The sequence below is a fragment of the Lutra lutra genome, chromosome 12, assembly GCF_902655055.1.
Source record: "Lutra lutra chromosome 12, mLutLut1.2, whole genome shotgun sequence".
NCBI lineage: Eukaryota > Metazoa > Chordata > Mammalia > Carnivora > Mustelidae > Lutra > Lutra lutra.
This window is the reverse complement of record NC_062289.1, coordinates 13,619,233-13,641,655: the sequence shown is the minus strand read 5'-3', so window position 1 is coordinate 13,641,655 and position 22,423 is coordinate 13,619,233. Positions and strand designations below refer to the sequence as shown.

Genomic DNA, 22,423 nt, shown 5'->3' with positions numbered 1-22,423 from the left:
TCTTGGGAATGTTCTGCTACTCCGAAAATTCTTCCCTCACATCCCGACAACAAATGTCCTTTGTCCCATAATAATGAAAAAAAAAAAAAAATCCCCGAAAGATCCAAATTGAATAACAATAAAGATCTGATTGGAACCTTCATAAGCCTGACAATGTAGAATTGTATGTCTTAAAAAGTGTGTAACCACATTTGTCTGGGCTGCAAAAGACACCACAGAATAAGATCAGAATAGAATTTCAACTGACTCCCTAATTTCCTTAGAATGGCTTATATTTCAAACCCTTCCTGTTTTTTTCTGATAGAGTAGGTGTCCATTACTAACTATAAGTGATAAGAAAGTATAAAAACAGCCCCTTCCCTAAAAGTACAATTGAAATTAGCACTAAAGTTCACATTTATAAATTAGTCATTTTAGCCTAAGTTTAATTGTAGACTACTTATTTACGTTTAATCCTCCTCTTGATGATTATAACTCCTCTTGATTTATAATCGCTTCCTAATTTCCCATAATGGACCAGGCCTGGGTCCTCAGACGAGAAACAATAAACAGTTACTAATGAAACACAAGTCACATCTGAATGGAAGGTCATACCTGAATATGCAGAGGTTAAGTAGGCTGGGGCAGAGGATGTTGGTGGTGATTTTGTTTTTTGTTTTTGCTTGAACTATAGCAAGGTGCTTCCTTAATTTGAAATGTGACTTTACTTCAAATCTTAAACTTATGAGAATTTTCAGCCACTGCAAAGTCGGAGTTGAACTGTGCTCTGGAGCATGTCATTAGTCATTTGACCTGCCGTGACGGCTTGGGAGGGCCGAGGTGGCTCCTGGGTGCTTTGCTCCTTGTGGCTCTTTTTAGAGTCCTTGACCCCAATTTGGAAAATGTACGTGTTCTATTTAACCCTGACATTGGCCCATATACACACCACATTGAGAGTAACGCAGGTACGAATCCCTTCTCAACACAAAATCGGTAGGAATACTTCTCAGTGGTTTGACCGCAAATTAATGGACACATTGAAAGAAAGGAGGGAAAAAGAGGACTAGTTGAGGCTTTTATATACGTTCATTGCTTCTAACATGTTTTTTAGAACAAGAAAAATGCAACATCGACTACTCTTATTAGAGTGAGTAGAGCCACAATACTGTACAGTTCGGGGGTTCGGCAGCCAGGAACATTTACCATTAAAACCAGAGAACAAGAGCCCACGGCAAAAGAAAACCAGCCAGAAATTAGCCCCCATGACCTTTTTTTTTTTTTTTTTATATATATACATTTTTAGAATACTCTGCCTTTGAACAATACAAACAATAACAACAACAAAAGACAAACAGGCTTTATATTAAAAATGTCTGTGTTCTTCATGGTTACTTCTAAAGCAGCTTGGAGGATTTTGCCACTTGGAGTGTACTGCAAATTGACTCCACTACCATGATCTTGGAAGGATAGCAGCACAGGATTTGATATTCCCTACTCATCGCTTTTGACAATGTAAACCTTTCACAAAATAGTATTTTGCTTAAAAATTAGAATCATTCAAAGGGTCTGATCATTCTGTTCCCTGAGGCCTGCCAGGGAGGTCTGGCTTCATACCATGGGTTTCCTGCTTTCTCAGAGTGGGGCACAGGCGCCACTGCATTTCAGGAAGAATCCGAAGGACAGCCACTGAAAAGGGCCCTGTGGAAGGAGGGCAGGAGCGCTCTAGACGGGTCTCTGTCAAAGCAGACCACATAAAGCAACCCTCTGAAGGTCAAACCGTCATGGCCAGAATTTAATCCCCTGGTCATTTCCCGTCTGGATTTTCAACTGAATGAATCTCATGGGTTTAACCAAACATGTATGTCATCCTAAATAATGTGTTAGATTCTGATTTGCCCAGGGACTAGGAAACCTTCAAGGAACAAGGTCAAAGAGACAACAGATATATCCTTCACAATAAACAATTCTGTTGACGTGGAAATGCACATAACTGGGTTGAAGCGAAGTTCCACAGTGGCCAACGTGCTCCGGGGTTTTCAGCAGCTGAGACCCGGGGCTTCTCTCACCTTCTCAGAAATGCTTTTAAACAACTGAGACAAAAATCTCAAACAGAAAAATGATAATTTTTGCTAACGAAAAGTGTGGAGGCCATAACTAAGTACAATTTAAAAAAAAAAATGCTGAGATGCATGTATCTTTTTTAAAGCAGCTTTCAAAATATTAACCACAGCATTAAACATTGAACATAGTACATTCCAAAGTTAATACAGATAAATGGTATATAATGCAATAATGCCACAGTTATTCCATGAACGTCTCAAAGCTGATTCTAAACTTGAAAAAAAACATTTTCTAGTTTGTTTGCAGGAGATTTCACTTCATTGCTACTTCTCTAGAGTTTCCACCTTTTTTTTTTTTTTTTTTTTTTTAATGCCCCAGGATGTACAGATAATTTCCACATTCCACACCTGGAACTTTTTTTTCCCCCCTCCTCTGTCAGGTTTTCCAAACCAAACCAAACAAAACAAAACTACAATGACAAGGTAATGTTTTACATCGAAACTCCAGAGACGTGGGTCGATTAATCCATAACACCTCATTCCAACACTTCCTTTAGCATTTACGACTTTCCCCAAGGTCACTTAAAGCCTTGCTCTCAACTGTGCCCACAGGCGGGCGGCCGCGCAACCAACACGCATGCGCTGTGGCCGGCACGCATGCGCTGTGGCCATGCGGCGCCCAGGATGCACTTGTCTCCTTCCGGGTTTCCTGCCAGTGGCGGCGACGCCACCTCCCTCCGCAGGGAAAGGCTCAGTGCCTGTTTCCTTCCCTCCACAGTGATAAACGTCTTAAGAGCCTTGGCTCCCAGGTTCCCCGCTCCACGAGGAAAAGGGCCTAACTAGGGGGCCCGAGGGAACAGGCCCAGGGCCACGACTGTTCTTTCTCGACAGCGGGATTCTGAGCTCTGTTGGCTTCCAGACGTTCGGAGACCGCCCTGCTCTGTGTAAAAGCCTACGAGCAGGCCAGCGAGCGCCCAGGCTCCGTTCCAGGACAAGGCCTCCGAGCTGGGGCAAGGCGGGACTGCAGACCGTGGCCTCTTAGGGAAACGCAGGCACTTGTGGCGGCCTGATGCTTCTGGATAAGTCACCAAAACGTTCACTTCCTCGCCTTCTGGAGGATTCTGTTTCATACACAGAAAGAGCCAGTATCTGGGGGAGAGTATCCAAAATGTCTGAATATACACATCAGGGCTTTAAGGTACTGGATGCTATTGGATAAATTGCTAGAATGCTTCTCGGCACAATTGGTAGCTTAAAAAAATACTTTCCTATGGTTTCACGGCATTTTCCCCATCACTGTCCTTCGGTGTGGAAATCTTGGTGGATGCCAAGTCCATCTGAAGTTCCCCAGGTTTTTTTGTTGTTGTTGCTTTTTTGTTTTTTCTTCCAACTGGGTATGTACCATGTGAGCCAAATGCTAAGTGTCTGTTCTTCAGGCCAGAGAAGAATGGACTTCCCATCGAGCGCCTTCCCTCTCTTCATATCGCAGCCCCCAGGGCAGACAAAAAAAAAAAAAAAAAAAAGCAAGGAAAATGCACACCTTCTTCCTAACCTCCAGCAGCCAGACACCCGGCTTCTGGAACTGTCAAGTCCTCTGTCAGTCAGTTCGTTTGCTCTTCAGATGGTGAGTCAGTCCAGCCAACAACATGGAAAACAAATCCGTGTTTATAGGCACAGGAGATCCAGGTGGAGCTGCACAGGTGGGGCTTGCCAATTAGTGGCAAGGTTTCCAAAGACAGGAGGTTCAATGGGGTGGTCTTAAATAAATAAATCTTTTTTTTTCCTTGATAATGTAAAAAATAAACGGTATTTCCCTTTGGCAGTAAATAGCTGATTCGACACTGAGCCTGAAAGCTGTTTTTGTTTTGTTTTGTGTTTTGTTTTTAAGAGACCACAGCTTCGTTTCATGGTACAGCACTGGCAATGCATATATTTCTACTGCTTTAGTGAACCTTTTGCATATTTGTTTCTGGCAGGCCTACTGACTTCACTTGTGGCCCAGGTAGGCACCCAGGGTGATGCAAGCTCCCACCAGGGCCAGACTGAGCAGGGCCTTCAGGGACAGCCAGGAGAAGTCAAACAGAGGCTGCACGCTGGGGCCGTACAGCTCCACAAAGGCATCCTGCAGGGGGAGAGAGGGGGAGATAAAGAGAATTAGAGAGAGAGAGAGAGAGAGCACGGGATGCCGGCCTATGGGGAGGGTAGCATCCAGCCCCAGGAGCCGAGCGCCTTCCGCAGGGCATGAAGAAAAGTGAAACGCTCTTCTGGGGCAGTGATTCGGACCCACTTTTCAAACTCTCATTCAAGAAGTATTCCTCGAAGTCCCGTTGATGAGCCAGGTACCACAGAGACACAGCAGTAGGGGAAGCCGACTGAAAGTTCCTACTTCGCCAGGCTTTTATCTGGTTGCGGGCCATAGACGGCAAACAAAATAAATGTATCAGAGAGTGTGTGAGAGAGCGCTAGGTGCTAAGGAGAAAAATAAAACAACAAATGCAGTTAGAAAATACTGGAAGCTAGCAATTTTAGCTAGCATGGCCATCCCTAAAAATCGTAAGAAACAGTAGGTACAAGTATGCTCCTTTATGGAACACTTGCTATAGGCCAGGCACTTGTAATAAATGCCTCCAATTACTATTTTATTTATTCTTCATACCAATATTATGGAGTCATTTTTTTTGCTTCTCTTGTGTAGAGGAAAATAAAACCTGTGTGGAAAAAACAGAGGTTAAGGGATTTGTCTAATCAGCGGCGGCACTGGGATTCGAACCCAGATCCAAACCAGTGCTCTTGAGTCGCTCAGGCCCCCCCACGGCTCATGGCACCTCTGTGAGAGTGCCTGCTCTGTCCAGGACGCTGGCACAGTGCACACAAGCAGGGTGGCCTCCCCTGGTGGCATGCCTAGACTCTGAAGTCAACAATGGGGTTCTCTTGGGTAAAAAAGCTGTCTCAGGGTTTTCTCTGGCAGTGGCCAGGCTGGATGACCACAACCTTGCATTTAACTCAAGTTGTGAACTTCGCAAAGCATGTGGTCACTTATGGTCAGTTAGGTGTCACTGAACACACACGGACCCGAGGAAGGAAGATGGCTCCTCCCATCCTTTCTTATTGCTGCCTTGAAGTCAGGTCTGTAGGGCTACGATGGGAGTCATGGCCAAGTTATCTGGATTGTTTCGGATTGGACTGAATGCTCCTTTCTTAGATTTGTTGGGGGACATTTGTTGGATCCAATGAGTAGTTGGACAACTCTCTAAGTATATCTGCATATATAAACCAGTAATTAAAATTCTTTTTGCTTGGTACGATTTATTCAGGCATGAAGAGAACAAGACATACTTCCAGTTACTCCCAACAACGTGGCATCAGAGCACACGAGACAGTAACACACCCACACCTGTAGCGTTGCTGTGTGGAGGTAGTTCTGATAATGGTCAGTGTTTTTGTCTGTTTAAGGCAAGTGCTGCACGAGGGAGCAGGGATCAGCTTTGTCTCTCCGGAGCTGTTCCTGGTTTTGGCACATGGAAGCACTTAATAAGTATCAATCCAATTGACACTTAATATTTTCTGAAGTCAGTCATTGGTTTGAATTCTGTCTTTGGCCTAATACTTCACCAGATGTTTCTTCTGCCTGTTTGAAATGATTCCTTCTATATGTAACCTCTGGGAATCTTGGAAGTGGTCTTGAAGGTGAGCGTTTAGGGCATAATTGGGGTAACTTCTCATGTTATTAAATATAGATTCACACAGTCATTTTCATGACTGTCTAGTATTCCATGTCATATATTCTGTCCTCGGTTTAACTGAATCTTTATCTTTTTGGAACTTTCATGGTCATAAATAATATTATGATACACTTTTGTACACAAATTCCTTTCCATTTGCTAAGTTTGCTTTTTGGGAGCAAATTCCTAGAAATGAACCCAAATGATCAGTCATCAAAACTGCTGTTCCCGACGGTCACAAAATGTTTGTGATGAGATATTCTCACTCTCTCACTGGTTGCCCTTGACCAAGGACACCCTGTACAAAAGGCAGACAAGGGTTTAGGGCAGTGGTTCTCACTGGGGGTCATCTTGGCCCTAGGGGACATTTGGCAATGTCTGGAAACATTTTTGGTAGGGGTGTTATTGGTGTCTAATGGGTAGTTGGCCAGAGACGCCGTTCTATATCCCACAATGCATAGGATAGTCCCCAGCCAAAGTGCCAACAGACTTGAGGCTGAGAAACCATGTGAAGAAAGGTGTAGGAGAAACTCTGATCACAGACCACAGAAACCCTACTCATCCATCTCGTGTGTCAACGGCTTTGGTCAGATTAACGCAAGATGAGTTAGCCCAGACAAGCACTGCTCCCCAGGAAGTGGGTGCCCTGGGCTTACAGACGCACTACGTTAACTTTTGCCAGGAGAGGGCGCAAGGGGTTTCTTCTTTTTTAATCCATTGTTGACATTTTCTAAATTTGAGCCTTAGGAACGCAAAGCAATACACATAAATGAGATATGTGTGTAGTGCTCTCAGCACAAAGCTGAGGTAACAATCCTGATTGCTAGTCAAGGAACATACCTTCCCTATATATAATCAGGTACAAATGGGGCAGGAATGGGTCAGGACAGATTTACAAGCAAGAAAAGCTCTGCTTCTTGTAAAGTGCGTCCCAGGATCCCACAGACACGGCTGCAAACAGCTCACAGCCCACCCTTCCAGGCTGCTCTCTCGCTGGAACCTCCTGCAGCAGCTGATGCCCGGAATCCTTCAGGACCCAGGCCTTGTGCTGTAGGCAGCGTGGCTCAGCGCTGAGAAGGTTGATGGTTGTGTTCTGCCTTCCTTTAATTACCAGTGGGGTTTTCTTTGGCAGAACGGGAAAGAGACTAAGCCCCTTGCCATCTGACCTTTCTGGCCATGGAGCCATTCTGAGAAAGTGGGGGAAGCGGGGACAAACTAGGGCTGGCATTTTCTCCCTCTTCACCTGGGACACGACATAGATACCAGGGGGCACAAGACATGCCTCTCCCAAGGTCCCTACCTCTCTGTGGCTGAGCGATTTCCTCTCCCAACCACCATCCCCTCACGTAAATAACTCTGCTCCTAATGGACCCGATGGGCCATTTCTGGTGTGCATTAGAAAGAAAAAAACATTTCTGGAGTGAGATGAGCTAAAGTAGCATCTCCTGACTCAAAGAATGAACACAGAGTTGCTGACGCAGCCCTAGGGGTCAGGGGATGGCTCTCAACTTGGGGAAGGAGGTCTGGGTGAAATCCCAGTTTTGACATTTTATTGCTTCTGACCTTGAATGAATTATCCAACCCCGAGCCTTATTTATTTCATCCACAAAATTGGCTGCAATGAAGATTAACATAGGTGACTCAGAGCCCCTCGTAAACGTGGCCTCGAATGTGAACTAGTGGACGTATTAACTTTTTCGCTGGTCTGCCCTCTTGCAAACCTGCTCCATCCCTCGTACACCTGGCCTGCCCTCCAGAGGGTCTGCCGAGTCCCCTCTTTCACAGGAGCAATTTACTAGCTCCCCGCGGCCCCAGCCCCGAAAGGAGTCTGCTTTTGAAGATGCCTGGTCATTGCTATAGAAGTTATGAGTTAAAATGTACAAATATACATGTGACATGTTCTGGTCAAAGACGGGAAGTGGTCAGTGACGCACTGCCCATCTCTACTTCCTCAGAAATCACGAAGCCAGGTGGTAGGGCCAACGGGCATCATTTGACCCCCCCCAACCCCGAGACTGAATCTGGCCCCCCAGCTTTGCCCATCCACGACGGCGAAGTGCAAAGCAGGCGCTGTCGTTTCAGGACTGGAGGTCCTAAAAGCTACTTTTACGGAGCGTCTTCTTGCTTTTTCAAACATCCTGATTAGGGCGATTTCCGAAGTCTGTTTGAACAGTCTGTCATTATTTGTTTAAGTCTGAAAGCTGTTTTAAATAAACACATGCTCATTTTATGTATTAAAAGCAACAAAGAGGGAAAAAGAAAACCTGAGCCATCATCATGTGATTCGGATAAAATCCCAGTCTGTGCACTTGGAGGGCACCACAACCCAGGCTGCATGGGCAGGAGCGCTGCCTGAGTCCCGGAAATGCGTGGCAGGTTCCCAGGTGACCGGCCTTTCTCCTTTAGCTGACCACCCCCCCCACCACTTCCCCATGGAGGAGGTGGGCTGGGCCCCAGCTCTGGGTGCTCCTTCACAGATGGCTTCTCCATGGACTTCAAATTCAGAGGCCACAGATGGTCTGAGTCTGAGTCCCACCAAGAGCTGGCCCACCAGGGCAGATGGCTGGACTCCCCGACCCCAGACCCTCGCTACAGAGTTGGAAGTAAGCCAGGGAGGTGTGGACAGGAGCAGATCATACTCAAGACTCCCAAGCAGAGAGGACAGCAAAAGTGTCCTCAGCCTTCCTCAACTTTGCTCATGGGACCTCTCCCACCTGATTCTCTCTCTCTCTCTCTCTCTCTCTCTCAAAAACACACACACACGGATACCTCTCCCTTGAGGCAGATGCTCTCCAAAATTTTCCTTTTCCCTCCAGTACCCTTCAAGAAGTTTCACTTAAACCTGATTCCAAATAAAATGAGATTAAACACCAAATGGGTCAGATTGGCAAAAACTGAAAAGAATACCGAGTTTCGCCGAAAAGGATGCGGTGGGAATTAGGGGTGGGAGGCCCAGATATTCTAACACAATTGGTGGACTCCCAGGTAAAGATAAATTGTATTTGCATTTGGCAAGGCATATCAGAAGCTTTAAAAATATTATCCTTTTGTTAGGAATTCCACTCCTAGTTATTTAGCAGGAAAAAATAATAAAATGCACAGGTTGGTTATAGGAGATAAAACCTGAAGAGGACTGAAACGTCTGAAAATATGATTGGTTAGGTAAACTCATGGCACTTCGATACAGTGGAATGGCATTCAGCCAATAAAAACTGTACCCTATATTTACTGGCCAGGAAAGACGTTCCTAACATAGTTCTGAGTGCAACAGGTAACAGCTAAACCAATGTCAGCCAGGTCAGGCCCCTAACTCGTGGTGGCTCAAAGATCTCCTTAAACACTGGGAAAAATAAATATGGCCCTGTTGGATATAAACAAACTAGAAATTCAGCTACATTCCACAATCTCTGAGCTGACTGTGGATATGGTGTTAAACAGTCATGGGAGATCCCAAGGGGAAAACCAGTCTGCCCTCACTAAGCATACAATCCAGTGAGAGATGATGTCTCTGAGGGACATTTGAATTAAATGAAACCAATGCATGCTGCCATTTTGTATCCTGCACAGAGCAGAAGATCCTGTCAGCAGTAAGAGGAAAGTAAAAAGAAAATCAGATAGTGCCAACAGGAAATCGAACACCGCTATAGAATGTCTTTGATATTTTCTATTTTTCATGGCTTTATAATGTTGTCTCCATGGGTGACCTTCTTCTTGTCAACCTCAAGGTTAGGGAAGGAAAAGAAAAAGAAGAAGGTGAACCCTAATAATGGCAAAAGCTTTAGCTGGAAGGAACCTCTAAGTAAATCCAGACCTGCACCGATATAACAATGTCCAGTAAAGACATCAGCCCTTTTTGTAGTAGTTTGAGACAAATGAAACCTAGACAGGCACAGTGAATTTAACTTCCAGTATGCACTGATTAGCAGATGCGAGGTGGAGGAGGAGAGTAGAAACTGGGTTTGTCTCCTATGCTTAATAGGTCAGAACACTGGCCAGCAGTTGGTTCTTCTACCTCCCTGGGCACCTCCCCCTACCTCCCTCAGCTTGCTTCCTCCCATCCTCACCTTCCTCTTGCCTCCAGCCCCGACCCCATCCCACAGCAGCCTCATCTGGCCTTCCAAGGGTTGCTGAAGTAGTCACCCAACCATGCAGCCCAGTACTGCTCTAAATTCATGGTCTCTAGACTCAGTGAGTTCTGGAAGCATTCCTTTTCTCTACCCTGGGTCAGATCTTTTCTCTGCTCCCTTCCATGACCATTCTGAATAGCTACCATTTTCCTCCATGTTGTCACCTGAGGTTAGCCCCTTCTCTGAGAAAATCGGGGCCACTGGGCCAGAATCACCACAGCTTCCTGTCCTGGCACACCCACTGATTACAACACTATCTCTCCTTCTCTGCTCCTTTCCACCTTGCATCCTTATTCCACTGTTTCCCATTGCTTCTAGAACCTTCTTCCATCTATTGTTCATGCTCTCAACTACAATTTCAACCCCATTGTTTCTTCTCTTTTTCCTTGGTATATAAACATTCATATTTCCTCAAAATGTCCAGGCTGATGCTGTTGCACTTTAACTATTGTCTCTCTCCTGGTCCTCCTGGACAAGCTACTAAACCCACACTCACTTGCTCTCTTCTCACCCACATTTTAATTCACTCAGCCCAGCTGCTTCCCCCATTGTACCTCTGAAAACACCCTCCAGAGACCACCAACACCATCCTCATGGCTAAATTCACTAGATGAGTCTCAGGTTGCATCTACTGAATGCTTTGGCACCTGGACACAGAACCCACCGAAAATCTTTGCATCCTGAAGAATGTCTTCTCTGCCTCCTTCATGGGCACCTTCTCCTCTGCCTGCCCTGATAGATACTCAGTGCTCCCTGGGCTTCTGTCGGGACCATCTCTCTTTGACCAGTATCCTTCCCTCTCATGGTCTTACATATACCATTCCTCTGATGATGACTCTGAAACCTTCATATCCAGTCCCACCTGCTCCTCTGACTGCTAGATTCCATTCCGGTTGCTTTCTATGATGTCGCACTGGAAGTGACAAGGTGGCCTAGCCTGTCCCCAACTGGAATTATCACCGTCCCCTCAAGCAAGCCTGCCTCTTTTCCTACCTTCCCCATGCCCGTGCTGTCAAGTAAACCCACACTCTCAGACTCTCCTAGAGGCTTTCCTCTTCCTCACCCCCTCCCCGATTCATTGGTAAAGCCCACAGTCTGAGGCTGGGTTCTCCCAGAGCCAGACCCCAAGATGAAGATTTGAGTGTAAGCAGTTTATCTGGGAGACGATCCCAGGAAACTATCAGGGGAGTGGGGAAGAAGCCATGAAGTTCTCTTATCAAGCAGGTCACTGCTGTTGGCACCTGAAGCTTAATCCTGCTGGGAGAACTGGGGGCCTGCAGATCAAGTACCTTTTGTCATCCCACTGGTAGGCTGGGGAGCTGGGGTATTTATACACCATCACTGAGGACTGTTCCTATGGAAGCATTAATGCCCCAGCACTTTAGTCCAGGTGTGTACATAGACAAGTGGGTCCTAGAGGCTGTAGAAAGCCCTCAGGGAAAGAGAGGCAGATGCTGTATCTTGTCGCTAGAGGCCAAGCCAGTGAGGACCAAAGGGAATCAGACAGGGCAATATAAGTGCCACTGCTGTGACCACCTACGTATTGCTCCATCCCCATTACCTTCTCTCCCCAGGACTGTGGCTATCACTTCCCACCTGATCTCTCGGCCGCCCGTCTGGCGCCCTGACCTTCCATCTCCTCTCCATTTTGCAACCAGAGTGCTGTATTCAGAATCACCTCTGTCTCTTCCATGTGTAAGTCTCAATTCCTTAACAAGGCACCTGCGACTCAATATTCTGACCCCAACCTAGCTCTCCTGCTCAGCCTCGGTCACTAGTAAACGAACTTTGGTTCATTCAAGGATTCAGTGCAATTATTTTCTCTAAGCCCCTAGGTTGAGCTAGGTAATCTTCAGCTATTCCTTGTTCGCTGTATAATCTGAAGATGATCTGTTTACGTGTCTGTCTTCTCCTGATCAACTCTTAGCACCAGGAGGTGCAGGAAATACATCTTATCCTTGGATCCCTGGAGCCAGTGTCTGTCACATATTAGGCACTCAGCAAATGTTTCTAGAACTGAAATAATGGGTTCCTTTCATTATACAGCAAGTTTTTCCAAACATATCTTAATAGATGATCTTTTTTAAAGGAGGGTATTCAAAGGACAAGTACACAATGGGCTAAAACAAAATTTAGTTCTTTTTGGGGGGGGGGCATCCGTCTCTGGTATCTTCCTATGAGGAGCTGATGTTCAGCCAGATGGGAAGTCAGCATTGGATCTGACTTGTCAGTGTCTGTTCCATACCGGTTATTCAATATTTTGAATATTATCCCTACCTGTGTGCCTTGAGTCTCCAAGAGAGGGATAAGATGTGCATTTTTCAAACTCCTTTGACCATTTATTCTTGTCAGGGAGCTTCCTGCTGTGTTATGAAGACACACTTTGGAAATCCTGCCTGGAGGTAACAAAGCAATAATCCTGGATGCTGGCAAGAGAGGCAACATTGGTGCCCCTTGTACAGGACAGGAGGAGGGGCTCAGAGGTCCCATGCTGTGTGTGGACATCTATGGGGACATAAAGACCACACCCCCCCATGGTAACGAGCTGGCATTCCACGAAGGGGTGTGGGCCTCATTCCAGATACTGTCTTTATGACCCCCCCCTCCCCCCACGGGCCCAGGCACACAGCCTAGGCAAGAGTGAACATGCTGGGAGAAAGAAAGGACGCAAAGGTGAGAGGGAGGGAGGGAGGCACGCTCAGCAGAGATGAGAGCTCTCCCTGAAGCCTGAGGAGACAGCGATTCTCTGGACTACAACTTGGGCTGAGATCAAAAGGGGAAGCAAGCTGCCTGGGGTTCTGTGAGTCGTGGCCAGCAGAGCACACGCGAGGAAGTGAGGACTTTTTCTACCTGAATACAGCAGCTGGTGAGGAAGTGACTCCATTTCCCCCTTATCGTGGGCTCGGCAGGATTTCCTCCGCAGCCACTTTGTGCTGAATGAGTCTTGAGGGTTCCGTGTACATGTCAGAGCTGCTTTGGCAGTTGCCAGCTTCGTCCCCTGTGGCTCTTCCTCCCTTGCCTCCCCCCTTTACTCCCAAAATACTGATTCCGGGTTTGGGGGAAAAGGAAAGGGGGAAAAAAAAAAAACAACGGCCAGGGAGCACATAACTGAAGGACACACAGCTGTCTGGCGAAGAGAAACCCAACGTGAGAGCCACAGTGACTCCTTCTACCAGACTTGCAGACCTGCCCCCCCATCCAAAGCCATCTGCAGTGAGCAGGGCTTCACCCTGGGGAGACCCTGAGTCCGGGAGGACGGGCTTGCTGCATCCCGGGCCAAGGACATAAAATGAAACCTAAGCTATGCGTCATCTGAATGTAACTAGAAACTTGCTAGAGAAATGGCAGGAGATGAAAAACACAAACAAAACACAAAACAAAACTTGCCCGCCTCCCCAAGTTGGTCCAGGGATGGTTGGGTATATTTTGTGATGCAAACTGAGTGGAGGATGCAAATCAGGCTGGGGCCCCCCTGCAGGAGCCAGGGAGGGCAGAAAATGAGAAGCCCAAAGGTTTCTGAGCTGGGCACGGTATGAAAATACTTTCAAGGGGGTCTGTTCTGGGGATCCTGAGGCCATGGAGCTAGGTTCCAGGCCAGGTCCACCTACTGGAGGAGACCTGAGCTGGCCGTTCCTGGGCTCTCCCAGGTTCTATTAGTCTAACTGCCATCCTGGCTGCGGTAGGTAGGCGGGACCATCAGGAGTGAGCTGCATAGACAAATCCACCCCCTTTCCCCACCGCATGCCAGCTATGCAAATACTGCAGGGGGCGGGCACAGGCCACCTGCCCGCCTTGGTATCTCCTGCCAGGAGGTGCGAACAATTCAGGGCTGCAGAAGATTGTAGGTGGAAATGGGCAGTGTGTGCTGAAAAGATGCTAACAGCTATGCTGTTTGGTTCACTGTGTTCATACAATAAACCCAAACGGTGGAGATTAAAGGCCACGTGTACGCTAGACCTTGAAATCTCATCTTCAGGTTGAGTATTCATTCGTAAAACATTTTTGTAAGATGCTGAGGAGTCTTTTTTTTTTTTTTTTATAAACATATACTTTTATCCCCAGGGGTAGAGGTCTGTGAATCGCCAGGTTTACACACTTCACAGCACTCACCATAGCACATACCCTCCCCAATGTCCATAACCCCACCCCCCTCTCCCAACCCCCCTCCCCCCATCAACCCTCAGTTTGTTTTGTGAGATTAAGAGTCACTTATGGTTTGTCTCCCTCCCAATCTCATCTTGTTTCATTTACTCTTCTCCTACCCCCTTAACCCCCCATGTTAGATGCTGAGGAGTCTTAAAGCTAAATAAGACACAAGCCCCGCCCTTTAAGGCTCAGTCAAATGTGTATATATGTGTGTGTGTGTATATATATATATACACACACACACACACACACTCTCAAGCATTCATAGTAGCCTTAACGCGCATGAGCGCTTTCATTTTACATTCAAAGTACTTCGTGTATGTAGGCGCATCGATTCCGCAGTGCTCTGGGGAGCAGAGAAGAGACACGTGCTGTTGACCTCATGGCCCACCCACGCCCGTCCAAGCCCTAAGCAGTGTGCCCTTACCCGCACAGAGCCACAGTAATCTGCCTTGTCATGTTTTGGCTTTAAAATAAAGTTCCTTCATTTTTCTTCCTTACCTTCCTCAGCCCACTACCTTCTTTTGGCTAGAAGCCTCTGAGTGCCCTGCATTTTCTGGCACTTGGCCCCTTCTTGCTTCGGGCCCATGCTATTTTCACCGTGTGGGCAAATGATGCTACTGTGTTGCACATGGAAGTGTGATTATAATGACTCAACAGTAAAAAGACAGATAGCCCATTTAAGAAACCAGCCAAGACCTGAAGAGACATTTCACTGAAGAAGACACAGAAATGCCCAAGAAACTCACGAAAAGGTGGCTCAACATCATTAATCATCAAGGAAATGCAAATCAAAACCACAATGAAATGTCACTTCACACCCACAGAGCACGGCTATAATGTAAAAAATGTAAAAAAATGTAAATGTAAATGTAAACCAAAAAAAATGTAAAAGATGGACAATAACAAGTGTTAGCAGGGAGGAAGAGAAACTGGAGACCTCACACACTGGTGGGAACAAAAGTGGTGAGGCCACTGTGAAAACCAGGGGTGGTTCCTCCAAAAGTTGAACGGTTACCATGTGATCCAGCAATTCCGCTCCTAGATAGAGACCCCAAGGTAATTAACAAGAAATGTCCACACCAACACTTCTGCATAAATATTCACATCGGCATTATTCAGAATAGCCCAAAGTTAAGAACAACCCAAGTGTCTATCCCCTGGTGAACAAGGAAGCAAAAGGAGGTCCCTCCATACAAAAGAATATTATTCAGGCACAAAAAAGAACGGAGCATGGATCCAAGCTACAACACAGAGGAACCTTGAAAACATGATGCTCAGTGAGAGAAGCAAGGCACAAATGGTCCCATACTGTGTGATGCCATTTATATGAAATGTGCCAAACAGGCAAATCCATGGGGAGAGAAGTACATCAGTGTTTGCCAGAGGCTGGGGAGAGAAGTGAATGAAGCGTGGTTGCTCATGGATATAGGGATTTTCTTTTTTCCTGGAGTGATAAAAAACATTCTGGAATTACACAATGGTGATGACTGCACAAGTCTGTGAATATACCAAAAGCCAATGGGCCAATCACTTTAAGTTGAATTTTATGGAATGTCAATTATAAAAACAAACAAACAAACAAACCTTAATTACATTTCTCATGCTACACGAAGGGGACTCAACTCTTTTTACACAGCTTGGAATTGGACAGAAACACCCATTGTTCTGTAACCCTTGCTTTATGGGTATGTGGGAGGAGGGCTCCTTTGGTTTGAAAGTCTGCACCACTGCTGTCTTCCTTTTCATGAATTTTTACAAACGTGGGAGGTGGCGTGGTGAGTGAAGACTGTCCTGGATGAGAAGTCAGGATGGCTGGTGCCAATCTGGGTGAGCAACTCACTTGATCATCTGGGCACTAGGTTTCCCTGATCTGAAGATTTACTGGTCACAATCTGGGCATTTGTCACACAGATCTCTCTGCCTCTCACGCCAGTTATAATTAGAACTGGCGATGTCAGAGTGGGGAGGAGCGGGGGAAGCTTTGTTTTTCCTATGTAGAAGACAAGACCCTCCACCGCCTGATGTGGGCAGGAGATACCTCGGGCAAACTAGTATTTGGAAGACAGCCACCAACCATTCTTCCTTGGGATCTGGGGTCACCGGCAGGGCTCCCTCCCCACAGTCTGGACCTGTCTCGGTACAAGTGAGCGTGAACGTCATCACCACGTGCCACATGGCAGGTGAGTGTGTTCCCTGCAGGTCACTGTCGGGGCCAAGCTCTCAGTGTTCCACCACGCCCACCCCTTGGCCTGCGAATGCAAGACACGGCCAAGGTCCCAACCCCCCCTCGCTGCCACTGTAAGAGTTAATTCATGAAAATATGCCAAAAATGAGAACTGAAAGCAGATGCTTTTTGAGTTCTGCAGTGTGACCTAATTGCTGTCATCAAGACACCACTGCTGGGGGGCAGTGGGGGAAGGGGGTCCTTCATTTATTAAACGTGGAAGGCCAGAGTTGGGGACCGAATGTCTGATGCTCACTTGTTTAAATCAGCAAGTGTTGACTGAGGTTAGTGACGCTGGGAAGTACAAAGAACCCACATTTCCTAAAAGGAACTTGCTGAAAGTGGCCTCAGACCTGGAGGGGGCAGCTCAGAGGGAAAAGAGCAAAGCAGAATAGGTCTTCCAGGGGTGCCAGGCTCAGCAGGGCACCACCAGCTAGCTTCCCGGGCCTGGCCTGACCCTTGCTTGCAGGACTGGTTAAGAAGTCAGCATGGACGTCTATTCTGGAAGCTCCGTGGTGCACTAGTTCCAGGGTCCGTGCCTGGCCGACAGGCTCAAACATCTGCTTCTCAGGCCAGATCTGCCCCTGACGGTGCCGGTGCAGTGTTCTCAGTCTGCAGCAAGGAAGTTGCAAGCTCTGCTTAAAGCTCCCAGATGCCGAAAAGGATCCTGTTCCAAAGTATCCTGAGATGTACTAAGCCTTACCCTGTTCCCCCTTCCCCAATTCTGCAGCCCCAGGAGTCACACTGTGCAACGGCTAAAACAAGCGAGGCAATCCCCGTGCAGCCCACGGGAGAAGCCTGTCCCCTATACTGTGGGTCCGGCCTCTGTAGAGGACAAGCAGGTATGCCTTCCCTGCTCTGGGGAAGAGGCAGGAGCACGGTGGTGAGCCCACTTCGTGGGTTCCCTATGGACGTGCTACGAAAAATCTGCTTTCATTTTGTAGCCTATGATTTAGTGCAGCTCACCTGGAAAGACTCAACGTGAATAAAAACAGATGCATTTCAAGGCGCACTGCCTGGCTCTTTGACAATTCTCTTCCTTCCGCATCAGACCGTCTTCCTGTGTCCAGGGAGGACAGCGCACCTCTCGTCACAAGGAAAACGCAGCCTCTGTCAAGGGCAGCAGCTGTGCGCGCCGGGACGGAACCCCGGGCAAGGTCATTTGGGTGGGTGTGGATTCAGGCTCACGCACGCAGGGAGGCAGAGAGGCTGCCGTGGCTTCCGGCGGTAGAGGTTTACCATGGAGGACTTCTGACAGCAGAGGATCCCCGTTGCCAGAACCGTACAGAGCCCATGTGTGTAGAGGCCGAGACAGAGAGACGCACACACACACACAGACTCAAAGAGAGGGACACACACACGCACGCACGCGGAGCCTAAAAGCCATCACCGCGGAGCTGCCGGTAGCGGGGGCTGAAATCTCCCATCAGCACAGCTTCCAGGGGGAGAGCTGCCCGCCGCCTGTCCCGCTGTGGACATCCATGAGGTCAAAGCATGACACGGGCTCGCCGAGAAAGGCCTGTCCGTGTGGCTGGACACTTAAAAAGAGAGCAGCTGTGCCCCGGGGAGCCTGACCTCCCAGGCAAGCGTCGTTGCCCATCGTGTGCTGGGACGCAGCCTCGGCTGGCAGCAGGGAGCCCACGGGAGCCGGCCAACGAAGGTGCTCACAGAGCTGCTGGCGGGACCCAGGATGGGAGCCGAACCACACCCCCCGCATGGCCCCGCTGGCTCCTGCCATCTCTGACAGCCTGGAGAGCTGGTCAGCTCCAGGGGACTTTCATGAGGCCCACAGGCACGGGGCCCCTGCTCTATGCACAGCCCGGCACTCGGTGCTGCGGCTGGGGGTGGGGGCAGCGAGTGGCAGGGGTCGGGGCCTGTGTGTACAACCACAAGCTCCTTAAACCAGATTTGATGCCTGACCCAAATCCAAAGCTCTACACTCTTCCAGTGGGACGATCAGAGACAGCAGTGGCTCCCTGGAAATACGGTTCACCCCTAAGGTCGGGAGAAGAAGTCCAAGCCTGGGCTGGCGGAGCCTTCAGGCAGGGCTTTGGGTCCGGCTAATCGTTATGGCCAACGGAAGCCCTTGGCCAAGTACATGAAGCTTGGACCCACGTGCGACACGCTTTTCCTAACAAAGTGAGTGCCAGCTCTGGAGGGCTCGGCTGGCCCGCCTGGGTCCTCTCTTGCCAGTGTGGCCCCGAGTGCTTCTGGCTTCGATCTCTCCTTCGGACGTGTGGGCATCAAGGAGTCAGCCACGGCCATACCACTCAGGGAAGGGTTTGTTTAGTGTCTCTTCCTGAGATGAGGAGAGAGACAGCTCACTGTGCTGCTAAGCCCCACGAGGTGGCTCTAATCAATGACACTATACAGAAGAGACTGGGGCCAGAGAGGTTACACAACATGCCCAAGGTCACACAGCTTATTGTGGTACAGTTGCAATTTGCATCAGGGCCTCGGCAACTCCCCGGCACATGCTTTTCACCACACTGTGCTTCTCTTGGCGGAGACAGAAAAGACGAAGGAGACGGAGCTGTTGCGGAGACGAGCGGTAAGGATGCGAGGCTCCACAAAAAGCCTGAGGAGTGACAGGGAGCGCTCAGGGAGTGCCGCAGGGGTCCTTGGGACGGGTTGCAGGGGACAGGGGCTGAGCCTGGAGGAGGGTGCGTGAGGGAAGGGAAGGAGGGACGGCATCTCGGGACAGGGAAGCAAGGTGGGAGTTCGTAGCCAGGCCACGGCAGGTCCCAAGGGGGGCCTGTGTGTGCAGCTGGGGTCTGGGGAGGCAAGCTGGAGCGAGCAGGGCTCATGGGCAGAAAGCAGCCCCGTGATTCGGAAGAAAGCACAAGCCTCGGGGACCAGCCCTCGCCACCAGCCCCGGGCGCTCTGCGGAGCTGGATCCCACGGGAACGTGTGGGGCCTCTGTGTGTCCTCGGCTTGCGGTTTGGCCCCGGTGGCCGACTCCTCACGCGCCACCTCCGGGGTATTTAAAAATGCTGTGAAGACAGAGGCAGGAATCCCAAAGGAGAAATTCCTCCCGCAGCATTCAGGAAGAGCCTCCTGTTTACCGGAGCGGCTTCACGGGGAATTCTGGAATGTGAAGGAGGCAAGATTTCCTGGAGTCACAAAAACAAATCAGCTCGAAGCCTATAGGTGGCCCGGAGCCTCCAGAGCCATAACCGGGTTTCGGTCCCTCCGAGGGTGTCTGCTGAGTTAAAAGCGACTGAGTCCCCAGCAGGCAGGAACAGGAGCAGCTCCTCCACCACAGGCAGAGAAGGGGGTGAGGGAGGCACAGCCCCCAACCCCGACCACCACCCTGACCCCGCAGCAGGCCCCCAGCCAGCCACGCCGGTCTTTCCCCTACCAGACACCACCAACTCATCTCATGACTCTAACAGCTTGCTCTGCTGACTTAAATTTGGAAAATTTTCATAACTTAACAAAGCCAGAGACCTTTAAATTCCTAGGAACCTGCCCACAGAGCATTTTACAAGAACCCATCTGCTCGCTGGGTGTTTAATCCTTTAATGTTTGGTTCGGTTTGTTTCTGGAAGGCGAGTCTGTAGGGCAAGCTTGTGATTGTGGCAGTCGGGCCAAGCAAGCCAGAAACGCTTTCTTTACAATGTCAGGAGTTGTAAGACAAGAAATATGTTCAGCAGCAATGGCTCCATTACTCCAAACGCCGGACGGAGGTGCAAAGCGCGAATCCCTGGGTCTGTCCCTTTTGTGCCAGGGGCTCTGCCCTCAACTCCCTCCTCCACACGGACACCTTCCATCCTGCAGGGTGGGTTTACTCCCCAGTGATGGGCAGAGAAGGCTGGGCCCAAGTCTGTCCTCCGACACCTCACCACCGAGCTCCAGACCCCATTGGAACATACGCAGGTGGCTCGTCTCACACCCCAGACCCCTTCCCCCAGCCCCCAAATTCCCTGTTGTTCTCTGTGGTCTTTGACTGCTGCTTTGCTGTCCTGGTCCCTCCTCGTCTTGCTGAAGTTCATTCCTCGGCTCTGATTCTTTTGTCCCTGGTTTCCCTTTGCCTGCTCTGCATTTTCTGGAAGACGGTAATTCCCCATCCTCTCAGACCGGGAAGAAGACTGTGTATTGGCCAACACAAGACCTCCGCAGCCCCGGGAAGGGTTTGTCCATAGCTGCATGGGGCCCTGCCAGCCCTCATCCTGGTGGAGGGACCCTGGTCATGGGCACGACGGGAGAATCTGGGCCGGACTGAAACCTGCAGGAGAAGGTACGAGTTCATGGGCGGCGGTGTCCTTGCTGCCTCTGACTGTGGCGCTTGGACCGGATGCCAGGCCTGTGACCCCGGCTGGAGTCTGAGCCAGGTGCTTGCTGCACAACCTCTGTTAACCCTTGCGGGTTTAAATGCTGACTGGGTAGTGATGGGACAACCGGAGGGGGACATGTGGTGGATTAAAGAGCAGAACAAAAATGTCCAAATGTCGCTTTTTCTGAGTTTTTAACCTCTGCCTACTTCTTGACGTTCTTAACCTTACAACTTAAATACTTCTCATTTCTGTTTAAACCTGAAACGTCACTGAAATGCTTTTTGAGGTACAGGTGCCTGGCTGGCACAGCTGGTTGAGCATCCAACACCAGATGTTGGCTTGGCTCATGAGCTCAGGGTCATGGGATCGTGTCCCACGTCCGGCTGGACAGAGTCGCTCGGGGAGTCTGCTTGAGATTATCTCTCCCGACCCTCCTTCCATGTGCACAAACAAGTGTGTGCGGTCTCTCTCTCCCTCTCTCTAAAATAAACAAATCTTTTAAAAAAAATAGCTAAATGCCTTTTGAGGTAATCCTAACCTACAAAAACAACTTGAAAAACTGCGAAAAAAATATTCGAGTTATTCCACACACATCTAGAGGGTTTTGAGAGAGGTTTTGCTCTGGACATAAGCTTATGGTGGATAAGTTACAGTTTCAAATAGGTAAGTTATACTAACTCGGTACATCACTTGGAAAAGATCATTTTATTAATGGTAATCTTAGATATGAAAAAATTATAATTTCATTTGCATGTCCACAAGACATTCTGCTCAAACTTCCAGACATAAAATAAGTCCTATGGATATAGTGCACAGTGGTGACGACAGTCAGTAACACCATATTGCATATTTGAAAGTTGCTAAGGCAGTAGATTTTAAAAGTTCTCGTCCCAGGGAAAACATTGCAATTACTCTGTGGGATGACGGATGTTCACAGACTTATTGTGGTGTTCCTTTCACGACATAAATAAATATTGAATCATTGTTTACACCTGAAACTGATGTAATATGTCAATTATATCTCAATAAAAAAATAACGAATGTACTGCCATCAAGTCTATGGGATCTTCTGATAAAAGAGTAAGAATTCCAAGTTTTAACGTTTGACAACGGAAGACACCCTTCCAAAGGCACAAGCCTGAGCACAGCCGTGTGTTGGCTCAGAAGCTCATCACACATTGCCCATAATCCACACAGTGGGCAAGCTGTGGGGTCCGAGTGTCCACAATGGGCTTAGCCTCGTTCTTTGCTATCAAGGGAGTCACCTTTCCAGGTTTTGAGAGCCTCATTAGTGACAGGAAGAGAAGGCCCCACATGGCCTCTGCAGGCTCTCTGGGGATCCAAGTTTACACAACTCGTAGATTTGGGAACTCTGTTTTGTGTCTGTGTGTCAGAAGCAGGGAGGATGGAAAGGGTTATGTAACTGGGCCACTGGCAGACACACAACCACTAGGACCTTTCTGGATCTCACTAAAAATCCCAGAGTTGCCATTCTGTCTATTCCAGGTGCAGAGGGAAGCCTGAATCCTAGAGCTGGTTTCAGGAGAGGAAACCTGGGAGGAACTGCCCTCATAAAGAGAGAAGTCAGGAAAGAGCTTGATATTCTAGACATGATTTGAAACAACTGCCCCAACTGCATCAAGGCACCAGAAATGAGAATTCCAGGGATGGTTCCTAAAGTCTCAACCCATCTATTCCAACAGCTCTGTAAGACTATGGTTCAAACGGAATGAGAGCCGTATCTCAGTAATGCAGAGATGACTTTATGAAGAATTAACAGATACTTTCCCTGGATGTGTCCTACTTATCACACTTTAACAATATTCATTAGCGGTAAGTTAACGCATCAACCAAATGAACTTCATGGTTTTCAGTCCTGTTCCTC

At 48.4% G+C, this 22,423-nt stretch overlaps 1 protein-coding gene across 1 annotated transcript in view; it reads right to left on the bottom strand.

Moving 5' to 3' along the window:
- Window positions 1-1,041: 1,041 nt before the first annotated feature.
- The window catches only part of BCL2 (BCL2 apoptosis regulator), a 166,896-nt gene continuing 145,514 nt past the window's right edge, over window positions 1,042-22,423 (bottom strand). The window contains exon 3 of the mRNA XM_047696358.1: window positions 1,042-4,161. Coding sequence (XP_047552314.1) covers window positions 4,027-4,161 — 135 coding nt within the window. The 3' untranslated portion in view covers window positions 1,042-4,026. The remainder of the gene's footprint in view (window positions 4,162-22,423) is intronic.